The 26,603-nt window shown below is 38.8% G+C and overlaps 1 protein-coding gene across 1 annotated transcript in view; it reads right to left on the bottom strand.

Annotated features, from left to right (window-relative positions):
- The window catches only part of LOC150092568 (uncharacterized), a 199,718-nt gene that overhangs the window by 20,598 nt on the left and 152,517 nt on the right, over positions 1–26,603 (bottom strand). Inside the window, exon 14 of the mRNA XM_090414236.1 lies at positions 8,735–8,978. Within this exon, the coding sequence (XP_090270362.1) occupies positions 8,735–8,978 (244 nt within the window). The remainder of the gene's footprint in view (positions 1–8,734; positions 8,979–26,603) is intronic.

Below are 26,603 nucleotides of genomic sequence, written 5' to 3'. Positions count from 1 at the left end.
GCTGTTTCGAACTGGTTGTTCTCTTCAGAGAACAGGCAGAAACCTTACGAGAGCAAAAACTGTTCTTCAGTACTAAGGAACTTAAATGTCAGAGAAATGTATTTTCTGTAAGTGAACTGGTCAATTTACAAAACTTTCATAGTTTCTACATTTGGTTTTAAAATAATGCTGGATATAATATCCACTTTCACAATGTAATTTTTCATTGCCAAACTGAAGCCTTTTGACTCTTTATTTTAGTAATTACTTTTATGCACCAACTGAGAGTTTGCTTACAAAAAATGGATTTTTTTGACATTTCAAGTTCTTTAGTACTGAATTTAGTATGTTGATAGTGCATAGGAAGTGATAAAGGAGTGTTTGATGGAGGTAATGGCAAACTGTATACCTAGAGTCAGGAGGGTAAATGAAGTGGGAGTTAAATGAATGAATATCATCATTAAGCTGCAAAAAAAAGAAACAACTGTGGAGGGAATTTAAGGAGTAACGTGACCAGCAGGTACATGAAAAAGTACAAGGCACAGGCCAGAATGTTCACTAGTTTGATAAGAAAGGCAAAAGCAGAGTATGAAAGGAGGTTAGCTATGCAGGCTAAAGATAATCCCAAACAGCTGTTTCGATATGCTGCAAGTAAGAGAAAGAATGTATATAGCAAAATGATTTTAATGAATGCTGATGATGGGGAGGCAGCTGAAACAGTCAAAATAATTGAATTACTAAATGAACACTTTACAAGAGTATATCATCCAGATGGTTATATTATTATAATTATTATTATCAATATTTGACCTCCATGGAGTCAGACTCATCGTGGGAGGTACTCACTATTGCATACAATGCTCATCCAACCACATCTTAAACTGATTCAATGTGTCCATGTCCACAACACACTCAGGCAATGCATTCCACTCACCAACCACCCTCCATGCAAAGAACCTGCTTCTTACTCCTTTGCTCACACCCTCCTTGTACAGTTTCCAGCAATGGCCTCTTGTTCTACTCCCCTCTCCCATTCTATGAAAAATCTCTTCCATGTCTACCTGATAACAACCCCTGACCAGCTTATATGTCTCAATCATATCCCCCCCCCCCTTCCTCCTATTCACAAGGCTCTGCAACTTACATTCTCTCAATCTGTCCTCCTCCACTGACTACCTTTGTGAATCTTCTCTGTACCCTTTCCAACATATGCTCGTCACCATGAAAACTCGATGGTCAAATCTGTGCACAATAATCCATATGAAGCCTGATCAAGGTGCTGTATAATGGGATCATAACCTCTCTATTTCTGCATGTCTGGGTTCTCCGCATCATTGCCATTATTCGATGTGATGTCATCACAACGTGTGCAATGTAGCCCCTGAATTTTAGGTCCTTGTCCACCATCACTCCTAGATCTCTCATTTCCTCTACCTAAAGTTTCTCCACCAAGTGTATATTTTGCATCCCATCGTTGCTTACCAAATCTCAAAACCTTACACTTGGCAACATTGAACTGACAGTTCCACTTACCTGCCCATTCATGCAATCTATTCAAGTCCTCTTGTAAGGCATTAACATCAGCCTGACTGTGCATTACTCTTGTCAGTTTTGCATCATCCGCAAACAGTTGGATATCACTAGTTAAACTCGACCCAATATCATTAACATACAAATTCAACAACACTGGCCACAAAACTGACCCCTATGGCACACCACTGGTGACCTTTCTCTTTCGAGATACTGCAACTCTATATACAACTTTCTGATACATATCTGACAGCAGTAGCGCACTCAGGATTTAATCTTGGGTGGGGCCGAGTTGAGTAGATGATTTGAGAATGCACACTACATTGCATATGACTTATGACTGAGCATCTGCAGTGATCGCCAATACACGATACCTGTGATCTCTTCTGGCTCGGCTAGGGCAAACGAAGTAGCGCTCAGTCCTCAAGAGCACTACTTTATGTCGCCACTTTATGTGGCCGCTAATTCATAAGTAGTATAGAAATAGAAGACACAACATAAATGTAAAAAATGAATTTTAATTAGGAAATGATTTTTTGAAATTTTTCTAGTGTTTTTTTTTTCCTTTTTCTTTGGGGAGAGGTCAGGGCCCCTTGTCCCCCTCCCTGGGTGCACCAATGTCTGACAGCCAGTCACTGATCCAACACAGAAGTCTGTTATCCAATCCCATCTGTTTCAATTTATTTAAGAGTTTGTCATGTGGCAGTCTATCAAAAGCCTTTGCAAAATCCAAGTAAACCACTGTATATGCATCTCCTCTGTCCAAGGTATTTGTCACCTTGTTATAGTACATAAGTAAGTTAATGAAACATGATCTCACCTTAACAAACCTATGCTGATAACCACAGATAATCTGTGTTATCAAGCTATTTCTGTATCCTACTTCTCAACAATCTCTCCAGGACTTTCACCACAACTCCAGATATACAGATCGGCTTATAATTTGAAGCTACAGCCATATCACCGCCTTTATGCAGGAACCCTCCTTCCCCTCCCTTGGAACCTGTGCTGTTGCAAAACTTATTAAACAGGCATGCCAATGCTACTCCCGCTTCCCTGGAACATTCCCTTAAGATTATTATTATTATTCAGGCCTCCATGGAGTCAAAAGACTCATCGTGGGAGGTCCTTCCTAAGAAACACAAAGTCTATCAAGTCTCATCTAGGGGAGGTCCTCCATAAGAAACACAAAGTCTATCATACCACTCCTTAAACTCATTGACCGTTCTTGTTCTCACCACTCCATCAGGCAATGCATTCCATGGTTCAACCACCCTCCATGCAAAGAAATCACTCCGCACCCTCTTGCTCACAGTTTCCTTTTGTAACTTCCAGGGATAGCCTCTTGTCATCACTCTCTTTCCTGCTGTTCAACCAAGTGAAAGAACTCCCCAGTTTCAACCCTGTAACCACCTCTCAACAGTTTAAAAGTCTCAATCATATCACCTCTCCTCCTTCTATCCACCAAACACTGCAGTCCACATTCCTTCAGCCGATTCTCATAACTATCATTATACAGTTCGGAAACTATCTTTGTTATTTGCCTTTGTACCCTTTCCACAGTTAATTTATCCCCTTCAAATATTGGGGACCAAATCTGAGAACAATAGTCCAAGTGTGGTGTCTGATCAGGGTCTTATACAACAGAATGATAACTGTTTTATCTCTTCAGGTCAGCGTCCTTCTCATTATTGCAGCAGTCCTCTGTGTTACCTTCATCACCTTTGTAATATGTCCCCTAAATTTCAGATTTCTATCAATCATCGACCCCAGATCTCTTGTCTCCTCTACTTCCTCCAGTATAACTCCTTCCACAGAGTATGCAGTGTCCCATCGATGTTTCCCAAACCTCAAGACCTTACATTTTGCTGCATTAAACCGATACCCCATTCATTTGCCCACCTATCTACTTATTCAAATCCTCTTGCAGGGCTGCCGCATCTGCACTATTACTAATAATCCTTCCTAGCTTCGTATCATCTACAAACAACTGAATATCCCCTTGCAATCCACTGACAATGTCATTGATATAAAGGTTAAACAATATAGGGTCCAGTACTGAGCCCTGTGGGATCCCACTTGTAACCCTCTGCTTCCTTGAAACTGATCCATACAAAACTCTCTGATACTTATCGGACAGCCAATCCTGAATCCATTTGACCAATCTGACATCCAGACCCATGTGCTGCAACTTAAATATCAGCTTATCATGTGGCAACCTGTCAAATGCCTTCGCTAAGTCTAAGAAAATGGCAGTATATGCCTTTCCCTCATGTAATGCTCTTGTAACTTTATCATAAAAGGCTAGTATATTGCTAAAACAAGAGCGCCAGTTCACAAATCCATGTTGACTCTCACAGATAACATTACCCTCATCTGCCCAATGCTGTATAAGGTTCTTCACTACTTTCTCCAGGATCTTACTAACTACTGATGACACACACAAATTGGCCTATAATTAGACACTTCCAGTCTGCTACTGCCCTTATGCAATGGCACTATCTTACCTTCCTTCCATTCCATCGGCACCTTTCCTGCAGCAAGGCTTTCATTGAAAAGCCAGGTCAAAGGCTCTGTCAGTTCCCTAGCACATTCTCTCAAAACTAGTGGTGAAATACCATCCAGTCTCACAGCTTTACTGTCCAGAGTACTCAGTATTTGAAACACACTCTCCTCCTGTACCTCTAAACCTCGAACCTGCCCTATCCCTCTAGTATTAAAACTGACTCCTCCAGGATGAAATACTCCAATAAAGTGTTCATTGAACAATTCCACTATGTCCTCTGCATCAGCTACTCTTTTCCCATTTTTATCCCACAATATCATTCTTCCACAGTCTTTTCTCCTCCTGTTGGCCACATATCTAAAAAATTCCCTAGGATTCTCTTTGGATATTAGGTCCAATGTCCTCTCATATTCCAGTTTTGTCTTCTTTACCATACTAGCCACTCTTCTGGCCTGTGTCTTATTCTCTTCACCTGTTTACTTATATCTCTTTCATAGCCTCTTTTTCATGCAATTCCTGTTTAATATTATTTGTCATCCACTTTACTCCAAATTGTGTTCTCTTGTTCACTCGTGGTATACAACTTACCATTGCTACTAACAAATATTCTTTCATAATTTTCCATGCACTAACGATATTCTTCTTAAGATGTGTGACGATATGGCATCAAAATCTATCACCTTATTAACATCAAGGTTAATAAGGTGACCTCAAATACCTCTTGCTCACTCACAATTAAGCTATCCTCTCCTATGTCCTCTACACTTTAGTTCCTCATGATTCAACCCTGATCAATATGAAATACACTTATAAATTGATCACTGAATGCTTCAACGATGTCTTCTGCAGTTACTATTCTACCACTTTCATCCCTTAACTTCATCTTTCCATGATCATTCTTCCTTCTACTTCCCACATATCTAAAAAACTCACTAGGGTGTTTCTTAGTCTGATTTGCCAATTTCTGCTTATACTCTACTTTTGTTTTCCTTACGAACTGAGTCACTCTCCTGGCTTGTTCTTTATATTCTTCATGTGACTGATTACCATTATTCATCTTGTACTTCCTCCAAAATACTCTCTTTTTCCAGATTTCATGCTTAATCTCCACATTCATCCATTTTTCACCTACCTTATTCAGTCTTTTGGCCTTTGGGATACATGTGCATTGATGCTGTTATGTATTTCTTTGTAATTTCCCATGCAGCATTTATTTCCTTATTGCTCAACTCCTTGTTCTATATTATAGCTCAAAGTTGTCTCCTAAGCTTGTCATAATCACCAGCCTTATAATTCCACATATATCCTTTCCTTGCAAAAGCCTGCATATGACTAGCCACAACACAGGTGATTACTTCATGATCACTTTCACCAACTGGAGGAAAATGGGAAACCCCCCCTCTAACAATTACATCCTCTGATGAAATGATGAGATCTAGAACTCTTGATCCTCGCATGCCTTCCTTTACTTGCTGCCTGAGATAGTTATCTCTCAAGAACTCAAGAAATTCACTTTCCTTATTCCCAAATGCTATCTCTTCATTTGGTAATAAGGAAAGTGAATTTCCTTATTCCTTATTTCCATCTATACTGCCATAATTAAAATCACCCATAATAATTACCCTTCCTTTGTTCACTAATCCAAGTTTATACATTTCTTCATCACCACCTTCCACATTCTCAGGCCTATAGCAACATCCAACTAAATATGTCTTCCTCTCAACCTCCTGGGAACTGAAGTAAATGAAATGGAGGTGCATAGCATATTACAGAACTTTAATGTGAATATAGCTGTGGGATTGGATGGTATGCCAGCTTGAGTTTTATGGGAAGTAGTAAGAGAATTGTCAGTGCTCTTCACCATGTTGTTTAATCTAAGTCTCAACTCTGGGTTAGTACCAAGGGGATGGAAAGAGGGAATAGTTCAATTAGATAAAGGATGCTCCAAGACTGATGTAGCAAATTACTGACCAGTCAGCATATCAGGAGTTGTTGTTGTCAAAGTATTGGAGAAGTTGGTCAAGAGCAAAATACAGGAATGGGGAAATGGGATACTGTACGGGAGAGATAACATGGTTTTGTGAAAGGTAGGTCATGCCTCGGTAATTTGCTCATATTATCAACTCAATGACAGCTGAGTTGGATAAAGGTAATGAGTTTGCAGTGATACTGCTGGACTTTGAAAAGACCTTTGATAAGATATCACATTGAATTCTAATCAGTAAACTGCAGTACATGGGGATGGATATAGGGTTGGTGAAATGGATAGGAGGGTTGATGGAGATATATCAGAGAGTAGTTTATTCAAAAGTACAGTCCAAAAGAAGGCCCATGACTAGTAGCATAATGCAGAGTTCTAGGACTGCTACTGTTTAATTTGTACATTAACGATATAGGAAAGGATCAGAGGCGAACTGTTCAGCTGTTTGCTGATGATGCAAAGTTGGATAGATTAATAGTTAATACAGATGATGTCAAAATTGTGCAATGATAATTTGGATAGATTGGCAGACTGGCCAAAGGAGAATGGATGTGAGTTTAATATGACAAAGTATAAGGTTATGCATTTTGGGGTGAAGAGATTTACAGCTGTGTACCACATTGGGGAAACTGATGAAGCCAGAGGCTTGGGAGTATTAGTGGATAGGGAGTTAAAGTTTAGGGGGGCACATAGCAAAATTGGCTAAAGCAGCTCATCAGATTACTTGGTTTCTGAAGAATACTTTGATGAGTAGAGACAAGCAGGTTATTGTTCCTCTTTATCGAGCCTTGATAAGACCCCATCTTGACTACTGTGCGCAGATCTGGGTTGCAATATGCCTTCTGAACTTCAAATTTCTATCTACAATAATGTCAAGATCCCTTGCTTCCTCAACTTCTTCCAGTATAACACCACCAAGTGCATATGAAGCACTCCATCTGTGGATCCCAACTTTCAAAACCTTACATTTAGTTACGTTAAATTGACATCCCCATTATTTTCCCACTTTTCCAGCTTGAAAAGCCAAAACATCAACACTCTGGGGGTGTGCTGAAAAGGAACTGGGGTAGAATCATGTAAGCTACACATTATTCTACATATTCCCCATAAAATGTTACATACTTGTTACAATGCTGCTATATCATATGTAATCCTCTGAGAAAAAAAGTCTTTCCCTTGTTGCACAAACCAGTCCTCAGCTGCAGATATGACTTTATCATCTGCAGTAAATTTTATTCCTTTGAAGTTTTTCTTTAAATTTTGGAATAGGAAATAGATGGGGCCAGGTCTGGTGAATAGGGTGGGTGAGGCAGACAATGAAAACCCAAGTTGTGTATTGTCTGATGGGTTTTCTTAAGCGGTGTGAGTAGGGGTGCATTGTCCTGCAAAAGCATCACATCTCTGCTCAGTTTTCCATGGCATTTTTCCTTCAGTACCTCCTTCTTTCCTTCAGTACCACACACACACACACACACACACAAATTGAGATTCAAATACTTGACTTTTACTGAAATCCAACTGTGGATCTTGTAAGGAATATCATTAAAATAAATTAAAGATGTCAAAAAATTATATTCTTGGTTTTCATCTTTATCTAAGTGTAAGCAAACAAAGTTTACACATGAAGTAACTTCACAACTGGGCTACTTGTATATAGCAGCTAATGATATCACATCAATTGTCTTAGTATCCCATAATGTAATGCACATATAATGCTATGCATTATGGGAAGGGCAACTATCTAGAAGTGATACCAAGGTTGAAGTAATGTAGAAGTCATATTTCCATATATAAGTAGTCAAAGGTGTTACATCTCATATGCCTCATTACTAAAATACTCTGGATTAGAGATAGATGTTGAAAGTTTTTTCACTTGGTTATACTATAAATTGAAGATGCCAAGCAATTATTCTTGGTTTCATCCTTTATCTAACACTAAAAAACACATGTACTAACCACAGTAATGACTATTTAATTCGTAAATATTTCATCCCAAGTATCGTGGGACATCATCAGTACAGTAGTTCAAACAATACTAGGAATAACATACAGTTAGGGCACATGATTACAATGGAATCTCAATATGTGTGCAGTAATGTGTTATAGAAGTAAAAAATTAAATATAACTGAAAAAAAAAAAAAAAATATATATATATATATATATATATATATATAAAGATTATTTTACACAATTTTCTATGACAATTTCCCATACTTTAGGAATAGTAAGAACGTCATTGCGGTTAAATTTGAAATATTTACGAATTAAATAGTCATTACTATGGTTAGTACTTTTTTAGTGATGAATTCACTACAGGTTTTGTTATATAAAATCATCCCTTATCCAAGTGTAAGTAATGCAAAGGATTATACATGTCCATAAGGATTTGTGCATTGCATAACAGGATTCTATGGCAATTGATACGAAGTCATTAGCCTCTATATACAAGAAGCCCAGTCATGAAGTTACTTCATGTGAAAACTTTGTTTGCTTACACTTGGATAAAGGATGAAACCATCAATATAATTTCTTGGCATCTTTAATTTAGTATAACCGAGTAAAAAAGCTTTCAAGGAATAACATTAAACTTTCAAAAATCCTGTAGTATTTTATTGAAAAGTGATAAAGTTATGATCTTATTTTTCATATTAAATCTAATTCAGTTTAAGCACATTTAGTTTTATACTAGAAATCATGTCAGACCTTATTTAATCATTAGCTATCAACTGGACTGTACCTGCGACTGGTGTTTCTGCAGGCATATCAGACCGAGAAAGATAAACTGTTAATAACTGATGCACCTCTTCAGACTCTTCTTCAGATACATTTTGCTGTAAAGATCCTTTAGCTGCTGATGTAGTGTTTGCTGAATGGATAATTTCATGTTTGGGTGGAATTTCAGTAACTGTAATGTTAACAGCTCGTTTCTTTCTCCCCCAAGAGGGGAAGGTTCCAGGCCTTGCTCTATCACTACATATTACCTACAAAGAAAATCAAGAATTAACACATGAATTGCTAAAGATCTAATATTTTGTCTGTCAGAATTTGTGAAATTTTCTTCTACAACCATGAAACCAATATACCAGGAAGCAGATGTACTGGAAAAGTAGAACAATGGTTGATTAATGCATATATGATGTATATAAAAGAAAAGAAGGAGAATATGTTCTTTCTCTCAAGTATATTATATAAATGGGTGAAGTACAAAAGTGCAAAAAAAAACAACAACATGAAGAAGAACCCAGTTTTGCTGCAATATGAATATGAAGCTATTAGAATAATAAAATAATATTGGAAAATGTATATATATAAAGGAAAAAAGATAATTGATTTTTTGTGCAGAAAAATCTCTTTGCAAACACAAAATAGCAATATTTATTGGAGAAAGATAAAATATTAATCTTTTTGAACCAAAGTAATATTACATTATAACATCAAAAATGTTAAGAATAATAACATTGCAATAGCATAAGAAGTTGTTCCAACTTTGCCATGTGTTGTTTCAGTATTGCATCACTTGGAAAAACATAATCCCAAGGACGACCGTGTGTTGTCTTTTATAGGAATCTTCTTAGAGTTTTACTGGCCTGACAACTGTTTTGAACTATATGAGTCATCAAGTGTCATCTAAAAGGCAATATAAAAACCTGAAAATAGCTGTAGCTGCTTATGTGTTGTTTTCAGGAATGAGTCTTAAATGTAGTGTTAAGCTCAAAGCCTTTAAGGCTAATTCTTAAAAATTAACTGCTACTCTGCCCAGCTTTTAACACAAGCTTTTCCCAGTATTCAAGAGTTTTATTTAAAATGTTAAACAAATCAGATATTTACAAACATCTGTCAAGATTGTGAAACCCAAAAAACAACAATAATAAAAATAATAAAGCAGCAATCCTATACTATTACTTTCAGAAACCAGTTTCTTTGCACAAACTGATTCCTGCTTGAAGCTTTATTGAAGATAAAATATTTATCAAGGGAATAACTTTATGAAATAATAACCTATAACTCTCCTATAACTAAATTTACAATTTAATGCACTGGACTGAACTGATTAGTAACGAATCCAGAAACTTCCCAATCAGCTAGCACCAAATTCTACTGTCACTCACTGGAGAGAGACCAAGCACACTGGTTGCAAGGAGCACTGTCAGAGCAACGTGTAAAGAGGAGACTGTGTTCCCTATGTGTTGGTGGTATGTTTGCGAGTCTGTCACCTCTCACTGCATGCCCCATTCCTTATTATCTCTTCCTTCCTACATATACAATGGATTACAACTCAGAGAAACACAATTTTAATACAGATCATAAAAATTCTCCACAAAAATACAATTTTAAGAAATATATAAAAACAAAAATTCAACCAGAAAAATTTGTTTTAGAAATTCACATTCATTCTTGCCCTCCCCATGCAAAATCTGTATCCATTGCATCAATATTTGTGGAAGCAATATAAATAATGTGCACCACTGCTTACAGTCATCGAAACAAGAATTACTATTCCTGAGAGCAGCTGGCAACCTCAACTGCCGAAACTACACTTTACACAATTTCTTCTGCCATAAAGGTAGCACTTGTGCATTCATCAGAACCAACATCCCATGTCAGAGATTGGAAAACCTTGAATCCCCTCCCCTGATGTTTGATTTGCTTTGGCTTACTTTCATTTCTTGTCTCTATTGCTTCCCAAATTCTGATAACCACTTTGACCTCCTCAACTCACTCAATTTTCAGTAGCTGAAATACCCTAATATATTGTGAGTCATCCTTTTTTTTTTGGACCTTAATCACAACTCAAATTTGCTTGTTCAGATTGCCTAGACTTGAGATGAAAGTGTTTGAGAAGTTGGTGAAAGCTAGAACACCAAACAATTTGATAACAGCAGTAATCCCTGTGATATCCAGCATGTATTTGTTGAAGAGAGGGAAGGAATGTTTTAGAAATCTGATTATCTGTTACAAGATGGCAAATGCATTGGGCAAGAGATTCATATATAGTAGTATGTGTGGATAGGCTTATGTGTTCATCAGACATTTTTTTGTAATAGATTTCACGGTTTGATATATCAGACAAGAAGAACTGTATATCCGCCTCAGTGAACACAAAAAATATATCTGACACTTTCACTATGGCAAGTCGAGTCTGGCAGACCATGCTTTGGATACCCCTGCACACAGGATCAATTGGAAAGAAACAAAAGTAATGCACAGAAGTTTCTACAAGTCAGAGAGGTTGTTCTTGGAATCAACAGAAGCCTTAAAACATACTCCAAACCTTAACAAGTATGGCTGTATAAATCTACCAAAGATTTGGGAGACAGTCATCTTAAGACCAAATTAATATTTATTACTTTTATTTTATTTCATTTTTTCAAACTTTCTAAGACTATCATTTGGACTACTATTTCAAAACTTTGAAATTTTTTTTTTTTTTTAACCTAGATAGCGTCATATTAGGACTTTAGTCTTGTGTTGCACACTGCAATTACTTTTACTAGCCCCACTGTTACACCGGATTGTGGTTGTTTTGCATTTGTAACAAACTTTGTGTTGTGTGCTCTGAAGATGCTGGATATAATACCAGCGAAATATTAGCTTTTAAGTTAATAAATAGTTATTTTCTTATCCATCTGTGTTCGTATCAAACCGTGAAATCTATTACAAAACATATATAGTAGTATATTTTGATTTTGCAAAGACCTTGATAGATTGTCACACAACACATTGGTAATAACTAAATTAGAATGGATGGGTTGGGTAATAGTGAACATGGGTTATTGGCTGTCACAAGTATTGGTAAATTCTGCATGAAGGAGTGTATACCAGAAGAGGAAAATCACTAGTAGTATGCCACAAAAATCTGTTTTGAGGAAATTACTGCTTAAATTGTATGTTAATTATATGAACGCAGGTTCAACTAGAGATATGCAGTTATTATTTGCAGATGATGTAAAGTCGGGAGAACTGTGAAGAGTATTATAACTTTGAAGAAAGGTCACTGGCCTGTGTAACTAGGTTGTTTTGGAAACTGTGATGGTAATATGATAATGACAAAAATATGGCAACAGCTTGTGATAATGCCATATTCTGGCATTATCACAAGTTGCCAAATTATCCAAAATCACCACCAAGGGGTGTTGTAAATACCAAATGCATGGAATTTGTATATCACACAACTCAGCTAGTGCCAGGAGGGTTTAAAAAGATGGACACAGGATTTTTCCTTTCATTCTGGTTGTTAATACTGTCCACAGTGATGGCACTAACTTTGCCTCATGTGTTTTGCTCGTGAAGCTGTACTAACTAAACAATTGCAATACTGTTGCTGAACTCCACGAATTTCACAGAATGTAGCAACAACACCTGAATAAATGTTGACAAGGCCCACTATCTCCATGTGCTCTAACAAATTATTAGTCATTCTGATGAAACAAGATCATCAGGAGTTAGACCTGGCAGAGGTCACAAACAAATCAAAACAAAATGCACAACATCAGTTCACAACCAGTGAATGACGTTGCTTTTACAACTGTGGAGCAGACCACGAATAACAGCATTGATTCCTACAGTGAATGTGCTATATCAGACCACATCCATATGCTTTTTTATTTATTTATTTATGTTTTATATCTGATCCATACACACGAAAGGCCATATGACCTATAGCACATTAGTGCCATGTGTGGGCATGAGGAATAGAAGGAAGGAGGAATCTGTTCACATTTTGATTGAAGAGCTGAGGGTTGGCAGTTAGGGAAGGCAAAGTAAGGAGGGGAGACTGTTCCAAAGGACAGAATTAGACGGAATGAAAGAGGCAGTGAAATTAGTTCAGTGAGTTTTAAGATGGACTGTAAAAGGCTGCTGGTTAGTAGTGGCTCTTGTTTTAATGATTTTTGAGGTAAGCAGGGAAATAATAGTGGCTAATTCAGCAAAGCACTATCCATGAAAGGATCTGTAAAAGAGGCACAAGGCAGAAACTGAATGTCTGTAAAAGAGGGATCATTAATTAGCTGGATTGCCCTCTTCTGGACAGAATCGAACAATTTTAGATTATGGAAGCAGTATTCCATGGTCGAGTAGATTTGAGATTTGTATAGAGTTAGCAGCTGTGAAGGTGTGTAGTGTCTCATGCAAAAATAGTACACCAAGGTTTTTGGTGGCTAAAGAAACTATAGTTGAAATGTTGTTGTGCCAGGAAAAACTTGAGGTACAGGTCAGTACAAGAAGAGAAATCTGATTGTGCTTGGATATCTCAGTATTAGTGATCAGACAGGACTGGGTTTTTTCCTCATACACAATTGTCTGGCAAATTTATGGAAGATTCTGTATTTCTACTCATTAAAGAATAACCCTGACACAGGAGTTGGCCCACAGGACTTTGAAAATCGACTGACATTTGCTTTAACATTCCTTGTTCAAGTGGAATTGGATGCTGTGTGGCTGTGGATGATTTTGTGGGGAGATGAGGCCCACCTTCACCTGAACAGAGCTGTGAATGGGCTACACAAAACCCACATACAATCCAACATTTTCCTTTGCATTTGCTGAAAGTTACTATTTGGTGTGGGTTTACAGCTTCATTTATCATTGGACCATTCTTCTTTGAGGACATTTTCAGTCGAGTCCTGTGACCTGCTCAGTTACTGCCAAGAGGCATTGTCATAGATAAACAATTCTGTTGTGCCACAGCTACAGCAGTATCTGTGCATGGATTCAGTCATTTTCATGCAAGATGCCTCCCCTACCCTCCACATGCACATCAGTCAATCCAGAAAGGAGGTTCTTCAAAAACATTTCATGGAAGTCAAAGTGATCAGCCATGTGTTTCCCACCGCATGGCTGCCTTGTTTACCTGATCTGATCCAATGTAACTTCAGGCTCTTGGGATTTCTCAAAGAGAGGGTTTATTGGGATCATCCTGATAACTTGCCAGTACTGAAAGACAGCATAACAAAGCATGTGCACAACATCAGTACTGACCAGCTGCATTCTGACATTGAACAAACTGTACAAAGGATGCAGTTTGTGGCATACTATGAAGGGCAGCACAGTGAACAGTGCAGCTCATGAATGCATAATGGAAATGAATTAAAATGTGTTATTTATGCTTGTGTTGCTTTTCTCCTTCTCACACACACTGAAAAATTACTACATATACATTTGGCACATCATGCATGCCTCTGGTGGTGAAGTTTGGAACTTTTTTGTCAGATACTACTGCTTCTGCATGATGCACAATATATTCCTGCAAAGTTTTGTGGCATTTGGATCACTGGGTAGTGCTACACAATACCTTACACAAGGATACTTTAATTTTGATCACCTTGTCTATATCTGACCCACACACAAAAAGATGCAAGACCTATAGTATATCAGTGCTGTGTATGGGTAAGAGGATAAGAAGAAAGAAGGAATCAGTTCACTTTTTTTTTATTTTTGAACAGTTGTAGGTTGTATTCTTTGGGAGAAGGCTGTTCCACAGAACAGAAGAGTAGATGGAATGAAAGAGATGGCATAGAAGCTGGTTTGGCAAGTTTCAAGCTGAGTTGTAAATAAGTGTTGGTTAGCAGCAGCTCTTGTTATGATTTTGGAGGAAAGTGGAAGAATGATAGTGGCCAATTCAGCAGAGTATTGCCTGTGTATCTGTAGAACAGTTATAAGGAAGAAATTGATCATCTATGAGAGGCATCATTAATTAACCAGATTGTCCTCTTCTGGATAGCATCAAGCAATCTTAGAAAGGAATTTGGTGCACCACCCCAAATATGTGTGCAATATTCCATTATTTGTCAGATTTGGAATTTGTGAACAGTTAGCAGCTATAAATCATGAAGTAGTATCTAGCAGAAAACTACATCAATTTTTTTGGCAGCTGCAGAAACTATGGTTGCAATGTGTTTGTGCCAGGAAAGGTTGGAGGTGTAGGTTAGTTCAATAAGAGAAATCTGATAATGTTTGGGTATCAGGTTTTATTGCAGATTATGGGAAGAGCTCTTTCTTGCAAGAGATCAGACAGGACTGAGTTTTGGTGGCACTGAAGTCTACAAGGTTGTCCTTACCTCTTTGAAATACAGCTGGGATATCAGAATTCAGGGCATTGGTCATGGCGCTTGAGGGTTCTAACAATTGGGCTCTACAAGGTTTGTCAAATGAAAAGGGGGAACGGAGTATACTGTCATCTGCAAAAGTATGGATAGGATTTGAAGTCTGCGAGAGCAGGTTATTTATATACAGAACAAAGAGAGTGGATATGAGTACAGAACACTTGGGTGAAGAAATCTTAGGAGAGGATGCTATCCACCATAACTTGACTTGTGTGAAGTAGAGTTTGTAGTTCTACATTAAGAGATAATGTCCAGTGATTCTACTAGACCTTGCTAAGGCCTTTGACAGGATACCACATGGAATTCTAATCAGTAAATTGCAGAATATGGGGATGGATATAGGGTTGGTGAGATGGATAGGATGGTGGTTGATGGAGAGATATCAGAGAGTGGTTTATTCAGGAGTAGAGTCCACATGATGGCCTGTGACTAGTGGTGTGCCACAAGGTCTGTTCTTGGACTACTACTGTTTAATTTGTTCATTAATAATATATGAAAGGATCTGAGAGGAACAGTTCATTTGTTTGCAGATGATGCAAAGTTGGGTAGGGCAATAGTGAATGCAGATGATGTCAAAATTTTGCAAGATGATTTGGATAGATTGGAGGTCTGGGCTAAGGAGAATGGATGTCAATTTAATGTGGCAAAATGTAAGGTTATACATTTTGGGGTGAAAAGATTAGCAGCAGTTTACTACATTAGTGGAACTGTACTCCAGGAAATTGATGAGGCACGAGATTTAGGAGTGTTGGCGGATAAGAAGTTGAAGTTTAGGGGGCACATTGCAAAAGTGTCCAAATCAGCTCATCAAATCACTTGGTTGCTGAAGAATACGTTGACAGGCAGGTTATTGTTCCTCTGTATTGAGCCTTGATAAAACCCCTTCTCGACTACTGTGCCCAGATCACCTAGGTTTCTTCTAGATGGGGAGGAGGTGGAGAAGATCCAGAGGCGAGTGACCAAGATGATAGCAGGTCTGTGGAATGAACCTTATGAGAACAGGTTGAGGATTTGTGGATTGCAAAAATTGGTTGATAGGCAGAGGAGGGGAGATATGATTGAGACATTCAAATTACTGAAGGGTTTCTATAAAATTAATTCAGAAGATATTTTTGAGAACAGGGCTGGTTGTGGGAGGACTAGGGGACATCCATGGAAACTGGGCAAAAGTGTGGTTAGTAAAGGTGTTAGAGCGGGGTTCTTTAATTTTAGAGTGGTGAATGAGTGGAATGCACTCCCAGAGTCTGTGGTGGATGCTGTGACAGTGAACGAGTTTAAGGCGAGGTGTGATAGATACTGTATGAATGTCGAATAGTTGTGATGAATATGATTTAGTGCCTCCCTCGATGAGTCTAATGACTCCCTGGAGTTGCCCGTAATAATAATAATAATAAAAATAATAATAATAAAGAAAAAAATGTAATGAACTGTAAACTCTACTCCAAGTACTTGTTTTCAACAGATATCGATAGAAACTTCCAAACAATTTGCTATTCTCCAATACTTGACAGCAAATACTAACATTCACTACAGGACCTTCAGTTGCCATCCCTTATATTGGTAGATTTTTTTATTAAGATTACCAGTCTCCTTAAAGCTCATGACATAAGGGTGACATTCAACTTTATTTGGACTAAATGATATTTGCTCCATTCTCCTAAAGACCACAATCCCCTTTTATGATATATAATGGGAGAGAGTTATGGGAATGGTAGAAGAGGAGAGAATAGGAACAGTAGAAGAGAGGGAATGAGAGAGAGTTATGGGAATGATAGGAAGAGGAGAGAATGGAAACAGCAGGAAACAATGAGAAGAATGCGATGGAGTGCTGGAACCAGGGCAATCGAGGAACAGGGTGGTAAAACTACGTTAATCCAGAAATTTGGGAGATTTTAGATAGGATCACAGATGACTCGGCCAAGCACTTATTACTGAAAAACAAAGAAAAATTAATAATGAAATTTCAAGCCCTACAGAACAGAAAAGCACAAGACCATATCAGTAACGCCATAACGAAAGGAACAGCCAATCACAAACTGACATCACAAGGAGCAGCTAATCACTCACAAATGAAGTCATGAGCAACCAACCACCAATGGACCACAGCTTGGTTATCAACCAATCAAACCAAAATCTCAGCCAAGGTGAACTCTCACTGCTAAAGAAAGGTTTGAATGATGGCATAGCTCCGAGGTTAGTGAACAAACTTGATATCATTTATCATATTGAGAGAGGTTTAAGATCCCTCCCCACCAATCTAGCTGATAAAATACGCATGGAAACATCGTATATACTAAATTCAAACAAAAAACTAAGCAGCACCTTAAACAAAACCAAAAATCTGGCCCTTAAATCCTTAAAAAATAACCAAGACATTATAATCACGGGTAATGCCACTGTCCTTTTAGACCATACAACATACATTGAAATGAACCATTCAATATCGGACCACAACACCTACCAAATGGTAAACTACAACCCCACAAAACGTATCAAAAAGAAAACAACTGAATTAATCAAATCCATCCACACATGGCCCGAAGAAACAATAAAAAAATTAATACCTCATTATGCCCGCATGCCCAGAATTTATGGCCTGCCAAAAATACACAAAGCAGACACACCATTATATCCAATTGTTGAAATTGACAGCCCAAATTATCACTTAGCCAAAAAATTAGCGGCCACTCAAGGAATTGGTAGGTCAATCCCCTTCCTACATAAAAAAATACACATTTCATAAATAAAATTAAAAACATTACACTCAACGACCAAGATTTATTAGTCAGCTTTGACATAACTTCCCTTTTCACCAATGTCCCAATCAATGACACCATCTTGCTCTTACAGAACATATTTCCACATGACATCACGGCCCTCTTTGCCCATGTACTCCGCTCCAGATATTTCATGTGGCAAAACAATTTTTACCTTCAAAAAGAAGGTACAGCCATGGGCTCACCACTTTCTTCCCCCCCCCCCCCCCCCCAATAGCTAACTTAGGATGTGGAAGACTTTGAGCAATGTGCTCTGGAGACAGCAGGTCTAAAGCCCAAAGTTTGGCTCAGTTGTGTCAACGATATTGGAAAAATCTGGAGCGTATGGAAAAATGTGTGCTGAACGTACCGACAAATAACCGGCGGAAGTCTGTGACAGCAAATAATAGAATGTTCGTAAACGTCAATAAAATGAAGGAGCGAGTGCTGTATGGGGATTCACTATTAAGAGGTGTAATAATTGAGAGTTTAACGAAGTCGTACCAGCCAGGTGCTAACATAAAGGACGTCAGCGAATCTATTCGACTGCATAAACAGAGGGTGAAAGAGATGATAATCGTGGCAAGAACGAATGATTCGAAAGAGGACAAAATGGAAATGATAGAGGATGTGAGGGAGTTATTTGAGGTAGCAAAAGAGAAGAGTGAGAGAGTTAGGATGGTGAGTATCTTACCGCGGTATGACAGCGAAGTGTTTAGAAGGAGGGCCATAATTGCCAATGACTTTATGCGTGGGTTATGCATGGAGAGTGGTGTGGAATTTGTGGAATGAGTTCGATGGACGAAAGGACTCATATAAGATGGATGGGTTACATTTGAATGGAGTTGGAGTACGGAGACATGAAAAAGTGTTGATGAATGATGTGGAAGTGGATGTACAGACTCAGGGAAACTAGATTTATTAAGGGGGGGGGAGTAGATATGCAGATTTTAGGGAGGCAGTTAAGTGTATGAATGAGTATATTATGCCCGAGCGAGTACGACGGACAACAAATCAGAATGGGATAGTTAGTATAAGGCATCAAAGTAGGGATGGGACAAATGGGCTTCTGCGATTCGTGTACACTAATGCCAGGAGTATTAGGAACAAGAAGGAAGAGTTTATGGCCATGGTTGGCACTTCCAGGCCACAGGTTGTTGGTATTAGTGAAACATGGCTGACAGAAGATGATAAAGCTAGTGGGATTGAATGCGACGGGTATAGCGTGTTCAGGAGTGACAGGGTGAATAAAAAGGGGGAGGAGTGTTATTGATGATAGCTGATGAGCTTCAGCCAAGGAGTATAGAAGTTGAACTGCAGGATGGGGAAAAAAGCACATTTGAGGCTGTTTGGTGTGAGATAGAATCTAGCAGAACAAAATATACAATTGGGTGCTGCTATAGACCAGGTGATGGAATAGATGGTGGGGATAGTATGCATAAGCAAATAGAAGAAATGAGTGGAAGGAGGGTAATTATTATGGATGATTTCAATTATGGTAACATTGACTGGAAAGAGGAGAGGGCACATGGGAGGAAGGAATTGGATTTTATGCGGTTATTAAGGGACAACTATCTACGGCAACATGTAGTGGAAAATACCAGGGGGCAGAGAGTGCTGGACCTAGTAATTGCAACTGAGAATGTGGCTGTAACGAACATGACCATGTTGCCACCAATTGGTGAGAGTGACCATAAGGTCATGACTTAGTAGGTGGCTAAAGGAGTCGAATTTACAATTAAGACAGGGTACATGTGGAATTACCAGGCTGGTAAGTATGACAAGATTAGGTGTGTTCTTGGCTGAATGCCATGGCATGTAAAACTGCAAGGGCTGGATGTTGATAGTGCATGGGAGGTGGTTAAGAACTGTTTGCAGTAGGCAATGGTTGACTGTATACCAAGAGTCTGAATAATAAATCAAATAGGGGTTAAATGGATGAATAACACTTTAAGCTTGAGCTGCAAAAAAAAGAAACAATTGTGGAGGGAATTTAAGGAGAAGGGTGACCATCAGGTGCAGGAACAGTATAAAGCTCAGGCCAGGATGGTAACAAGGGTGGTAATAAAAGCAAAAGCAGATTACGTAAGGAAATTGGCCATGCAGGCTAAAGAGAATCCCAAACAGTTTTTTCAATATGTTGCAAGTAAAAGGAAAAATGCTCATGGTAGAATGATCTTAAAAAATGCTGAGGGTAGGGAGGTAACCGAATCAGTCGATATTGTGGAATTACTGAGCGAGCACTTTGCAAGAGTATATCATCCAGGTGGTGACTTTGCAGGAATGGAAGAACCAACAGCTTATACTGGAATTGTGATGAATGAAGTAGAGGTAACTAGTCTATTACAGAACCTCAATGTCAATACATCTGTGGGATTGGATGGTATACCAGCTCGTGTCATACGTGAAGCGGCTAAAGAATTGTCAGTGCCCTTGACCATTTTGTTTAATTTAAGCCTCAGGACTGGGTCAGTCCCAAGGGGGTGGAAAGAGGGGAAAATAGTTCCGCTGCACAAAGGTGGTTCCAAGGCTGCTGTTGAAAATTACCAGCCAATCAGCATAACAGGAATCATTATCAAGGTCTTAGAGAAAATAGTCAAGAGGAAAATACAAGATTGGATAGAAGAAAATGGGATACTGTATCGGGGACAGCATGGTTTTGTGAAGGGTAGGTCATGCCTCAGTAACTTGCTCACGTATTATAACACAGTGACGGCTGAACTGGATAAGGGTAATGGGTTTATAGTGATTCTACTGGACCTTGCTAAGGCCTTTGACAGGATACCACATGGAATTCTAATCAGTAAATTGCAGCATATGGGGATGGACATAGGGTTGGTGAGATGGATATGAGGGTGGTTGACGGAGAGATATCAGAGAGTGGTTTACTTAGGAGTAGAGTCCACAAGACGGCCTGTGACTAGTGGTGTGCCACAAGGATCTGTTTTTGGACCACTGCTGTTTAATTTGTTCATAAATGATATAGGAAAGGATCTGAGAGGAACAGTTCATTTGTTTGCGGATGATGCAAAGTTGGGTAGGGCAATAGTGAATGCAGATGATGTCAAAATTTTGCAAGATGATTTGGATAGATTGGAGGTCTGGGCTAAGGAGAATGGATGTCAATTTAATGTGGCAAAATGTAAGGTTATGCATTTTGGGGTGAAAAGATTGGTGGCAGTTTACTACATTGGTGGAACCGTACTCCAGGAAATTGATGAGGCACGAGATTTAGGAGTGTTGGCGGATAAGAAGTTGAAGTTTAGGGGGGCACATTGCAAAAGTGGCCAAATCAGCTCATCAAATCACTTGGTTGCTGAAGAATACGTTGACAGGCAGGTTATTGTTCCTCTGTATTGAGCCTTGATAAGACCCCTTCTCGACTACTGTGCTCAGATTTGGTCACCTAGGTTTCTTCTTGATGGGGAGGAGGTGGAGAGGATCCAGAGGCGAGTGTCCAAGATGATAGCAGGTCTGTGGAATGAACCTTATGAGAACAGGTTGAGGATTTGTGGGTTGCAAAAATTGGTTGATAGGCGGAGGAGGGGAGATATGATTGAGACATTCAAATTACTGAAAGGTTTCTATAAAATTAATTCAGAAGATATTTTTGAGAACAGGGCTGGTTGTGGGAGGACTAGGGGACATCCATGGAAACTGGGCAAAAGTGTGGTTAGTAAAGGTGTTAGAGCGGGGTTCTTTAATTTTAGAGTGGTGAATGAGTGGAATGCACTCCCAGAGTCTGTGGTGGATGCTGTGACAGTGAATGAGTTTAAGGCGAGGTGTGATAGATACTGTATGAATGTCGAATAGTTGTGATGAATATGATTTGGTGCCTCCCTCGATGAGTCTAATGACTCCCTGGAGTTGCCCGTAATAATAATAATAATAAAAATAATAATAATAAAGAAAAAAATGTAATGAACTGTAAACTCTACTCCAAGTACTTGTTTTCAACAGATATCGATAGAAACTTCCAAACAATTTGCTATTCTCCAATACTTGATAGCAAATACTAACATTCACTACAGGACCTTCAGTTGCCATCCCTTATATTGGTAGATTTTTTTATTAAGATTACCAGTCTCCTTAAAGCTCATGACATAAGGGTGACATTCAACTTTATTTGGACTAATGAGTTTAAGGCGAGGTGTGATATATACTGTATGAATGTCGAATAGTTGTGATGAATATGATTTGGGGCCTCCCTCGATGAGTCTAGTGACTCTCTGGAGTTGCCCGTAATAATAGTAATAGTAATATTTTCGCCATTTGGTCCCATGGCCTTGAAGTACTAAGTACATTCCTTAGCCACCTAAACAAACAACACAAACATATCCAATTCACCATTGAAATGGAAAAAAACAAATCTCTTCCGTTCCTAGACACATTTATCACACGTCTTCCCTCTGGCTGTCTCTCTTCTCAGTCTACCGCAAACCTACACACACACACACACACATAGGCCAATACATACACAAAAATTAGGTGTCATAAACACCCTTAAACACAGAGCTCAAAACTATTTGTTCTAATGAACAAACTCTAAACTAGGAATACAAGATCATCAACCAAACATTTATAAAAAATGGATACAGTAAAAAAATTATTCACAAGATCCTCCACAAAGATACCAGTAAGAACAAAAAAGATTTCAGGAATGTCATTGCCATTCCGTATGTTAGAGGCATTTCTGAAAAAATAGACAGAAAGCTACACCAATACAACATTAAAACCACCTTTAAACCCCTGAATAAGTTAAGACACCTACTCAGTTCTTCTAAAGATCCTCTTCCACATCTGGCCCACCCAGGGGTATACAAAATACAATGTACATGTACCATATCATACATAAGGGACACAGGGCGACCTATCCCAATTAGACAAGATGAACACAAATGACATATTAAATACCTCCATTCTGGAAAAACCGGTCTTTCTGACCACGCACTCGAAACATACTACAGAATTTATTGGAAAAATACCAAGTCCCTACATCGCACCAAAACCTGGTTTGAGAGAAAATTTAAAGAGTCACATGTGAAATGCTCAAACATAACCCAAATCTCAACAAAAAATGATGCCCTAACCATTCCAAGAATGTGGAGGACCCATCTACAACCTGTATAACAACCTAAAAAGCCGAAGAAAAATTCCACTACAAGAAGACAACCTGGTGAAGTGTTTGTAACATTCACCAGCAACTGAAGGAAATCATATTATAACAATCAGAACTGCACAAATCCAGAAGAATATTAATACATAAGGACTTTAGCAGTTTATTGTAGTTGTATTTTTTTAATTTTTTTTTTTTATCACTACAAGTCAGGCTAGGAAAAAGATTAACTATGTAGATTTAGTTTACCAGTATAGGGCTAGAGCATGTAGCTTGGTTCCTTATATGCATGTATCCTTCTGATGATGATGACCTCGATACAGGGGTCGAAACATCAAGTGTTATTTTATTAATAATTCTATAGTAAAATAATCTTTTTAACACGTGTTTTTGTGTCCCTAAATTTATAAATATGAAGGGTGGTAAGAGGTGTAATGTATGGGCACTCAATGATCTGTGGTGTACAAGATAGGATGCGTGAGGAGTGTTTGCTTGGAGGAATGATAGAAAGTGTGGCTATGGCAATTAAGAGAAGTGAAAGGGTGGATGAGATGATTGTGATGGTAGAACCGAATGACTTGAGAGGCAATGTAAATTGGGCGGCGAGAGATATCAGATTCTTGCTTCAGGTGGTACAAAAGAAAACGCAGGCAGGGAAGATGGTGTGTGTGTGTTGCCTAGGTATGATAGTGACAAGCTGAGCAGAAGAGCAATAATATTGAATAACATAATAGCTAGAATGTGTCAGAAGAGAGGATTGGAATATGTGAATGCTTGGAGGGTGTTTGATGACAGAAAGGAATTGTATGTGAGGGACCACTTGAATTTGAATGAGGAAGGACGTAAGCATCTGGAGAGATTGCTGTTCTGAACGAGTTCGTGTGTCAATGCATGGAAACTAGAATATATAGGTTGGCCTCTTGTGGGAATGGGTACTTGGGAGAAGGGGAACGACATCAGGTAAAGCTGAGCCCAGTGGGATCTAGAAGGGATAATGCTAGGTACAGAAACAGTGACATTTTTATGCTTGGGATCAATGAGACGTGGTTGACAGAAGAGGATATAATAACGGGAATAGAAGTAGCAGGGTACAGCATTTTTCGGAAAGTGTGGTGGTGGAGTACTGCATCTGAGTGATGACTTATGTCCTCTAAGAGTGGAGGCTTTGGAAGGCAATGACACTAATGGTTTTGAAAGCATATGGTGTGAGGTAGAAGTGGCCAAGACAGGATAGTAGGTTGTTGCCACAAACCAAGGAGCACAGAGGGTGGGGAGCAGGAGATGTTTAGGCAGTTGAGCTTCACAAGTGCAAGAAGAATGATTGTTATGGGAGATTTTAACTAAATCAGTCTAAATTGGGGAGAGGAAGATGCATGTTGCAATAAGGGAATGGAATTTCTAGAATTCTTGAGGGACAAATGTCTTAGGCAATATGTAATAGAGAGAACAAGAGGTTCAAGAGTTTTGGATTTGGTCATAGAATCAGAAGAGTTGATAATAACGGAGATCACATCTCTACCACCAGTTGGAGAGAGTGACCATGTGGTTTTCATTTGGAAGATGAATAGACATGCAGGAGTATCAAAGAGATGGGAACATATGTGGAATTATAAGGCAGGTGATTATAATAGTCTTAGATATCAACTTGTGGAATCATGGAGGGAGGAATTGAAACGCTGGGATATCATTAGTGCTTGGGAAATTGTGAAGGAATATTTGTTGGTAGCAATAGTAAGCTGTATTCCACAAGTGAAGAAGAGGACACAATATGGTGTAAAGTGGATGACAAACAATATTAAACAGGAACTGCATGTGAAAAAGAGGCTATGGAAGAGATATAAGGAGACAGGTGAAGAGCAGATGCATTAAGAATATAAGATACAGGCCAGGAGAGTGACTAGTATGGAAATGAATGCAAAACTGGAATATGAGAAGAGACTGGCCTAAAGATCCAAAGAAAATCCTAGGAAATATTTTAGCTATGTGGCCAGTAGGAGGAGAAATGATTGTGGAAGAAAGACATTGTAGGATAGAAAGGGGAATAGAGTGACTGATGTAGAGGACATAGTGGAATTGTTCAATGAACACTTTATTGGTGTATTTCATCCTGGAGGAGTAAATTTTAATACTAGAGGGATAGGGCAGGTTGCAGGTTTAGAGTTGCAGGAGGAGAGTGTGTTCCAAATTCCGAGTACTCTGGATGTCAGTAAAGCTGTGGGATTGGATGGTATTTCACCACAAGTTTTAAGAGAATGTGCTAAAGAACTGATGTAGAGGGCATAGTGGAATTGTTCAATGAACACTTTATTGGTGTATTTCATCCTGGAGGAGTAAATTTTAATACTAGAGGGATAGGGCAGGTTGCAGGTTTAGAGTTGCAGGAGGAGAGTGTGTTCCAAATTCTGAGTACTCTGAATGTCAGTAAAGCTGTGGGATTGGATGGTATTTCACCACAAGTTTTGAGAGAATGTGCTAAAGAACTGACAGCTCCTTTGACCTGGCTTTTCAATGAAAGTCTGGCTATGGCAAAGATGCCCAGGGAATGGAAGGAAGTTAAGTTAGTGCATTGCATAGGGGTAGTTGCAGACTGGAAGTGTCTAATTTATAGGCCAGTTTGTAGTTGTTAAGATCTTGGAGAAATTAGTGAGGGACTGTATTCAGCATTGGGCAGATGAGTGTAATGTTATCTGTGAGAGTCAACATGGATGTGTTAAGTGATGCTCTTGTTTTAGTAATATACTAGCCTTTTATAATAAAGTTACAAGAGCATTAGATGAGGGAAAGGCATATAGTGCCATTTTCTTGGATTTAGTGAATCCATTTGACAGGGTGCCACATGATAAGCTGATATTTAAGTTGCAACTCATGGGTTTGGATGCTAAGTTGGTCAACTTGATTTAGGGTTGGCTGCCCGATAGGTATCAGATAGTTGTGTATGGTGGGGGCAGTTTCAAGTAGGAGAGGTTATATGATTGAGACTTTTAAACTGTTGAGAGGTGGTTACAGGGTTGACACTGGGGTGTTCTTTTGCTTGGTTGAATAGCAGGAAGGAGCGATGAAAGGGGACCATCCCTGGAAGTTACAAAAGTGAGGTTCCACAGGGCTCAGTACTGGGACCTATATTGTTTAACCTTTATATCAATGACATTGTCAGTGGATTGCAGCAGGATGTTCAGTTGTTTGCAGATGATGTGAAGCTGGGAAGGGTTATTAGTAATAGTGCAGATGAGGTAGCCCTGCAAGAGGATTTGAATAAGCTACACAGATACGCAAATGAATGGGTGATATCAGTTTAATGCAGTAATGTAAGGTCTTGAGGTTTGGGACACATCACTGGGACACTTCATACTTTATTAGAGGAGTTGTACTGGAGGAAGTATGGGAGACGAGATCTGGGATTGATGATTGATAGAATCCTGAAATTCAGGGGACATATTTCAAAGGTGGTAAATATAACCCAGAGGATTGCTGCAATACTGAGAAGGATGCTGACCTGCAGCAATAAAAGAGTTATCATTCCATTGTATAAAATCCTGATCAGACCACACTTAGACTATTGTTCTCAGGTTTGGTCCCCAGGATTTGAAGGGGATAAATTAACTGTGGATATGGTATAGAAGCAGATAACAAAGA

This window comes from Typopeltis vanoorti, chromosome 25 (genome assembly GCF_054136105.1).
Source record: "Typopeltis vanoorti isolate ZY-2024b chromosome 25, IOZ_Tvanoo_1.0, whole genome shotgun sequence".
Classification (NCBI taxonomy): domain Eukaryota; kingdom Metazoa; phylum Arthropoda; class Arachnida; order Uropygi; family Thelyphonidae; genus Typopeltis; species Typopeltis vanoorti.
This window is presented reverse-complemented; position numbering and strand designations above follow the sequence as displayed.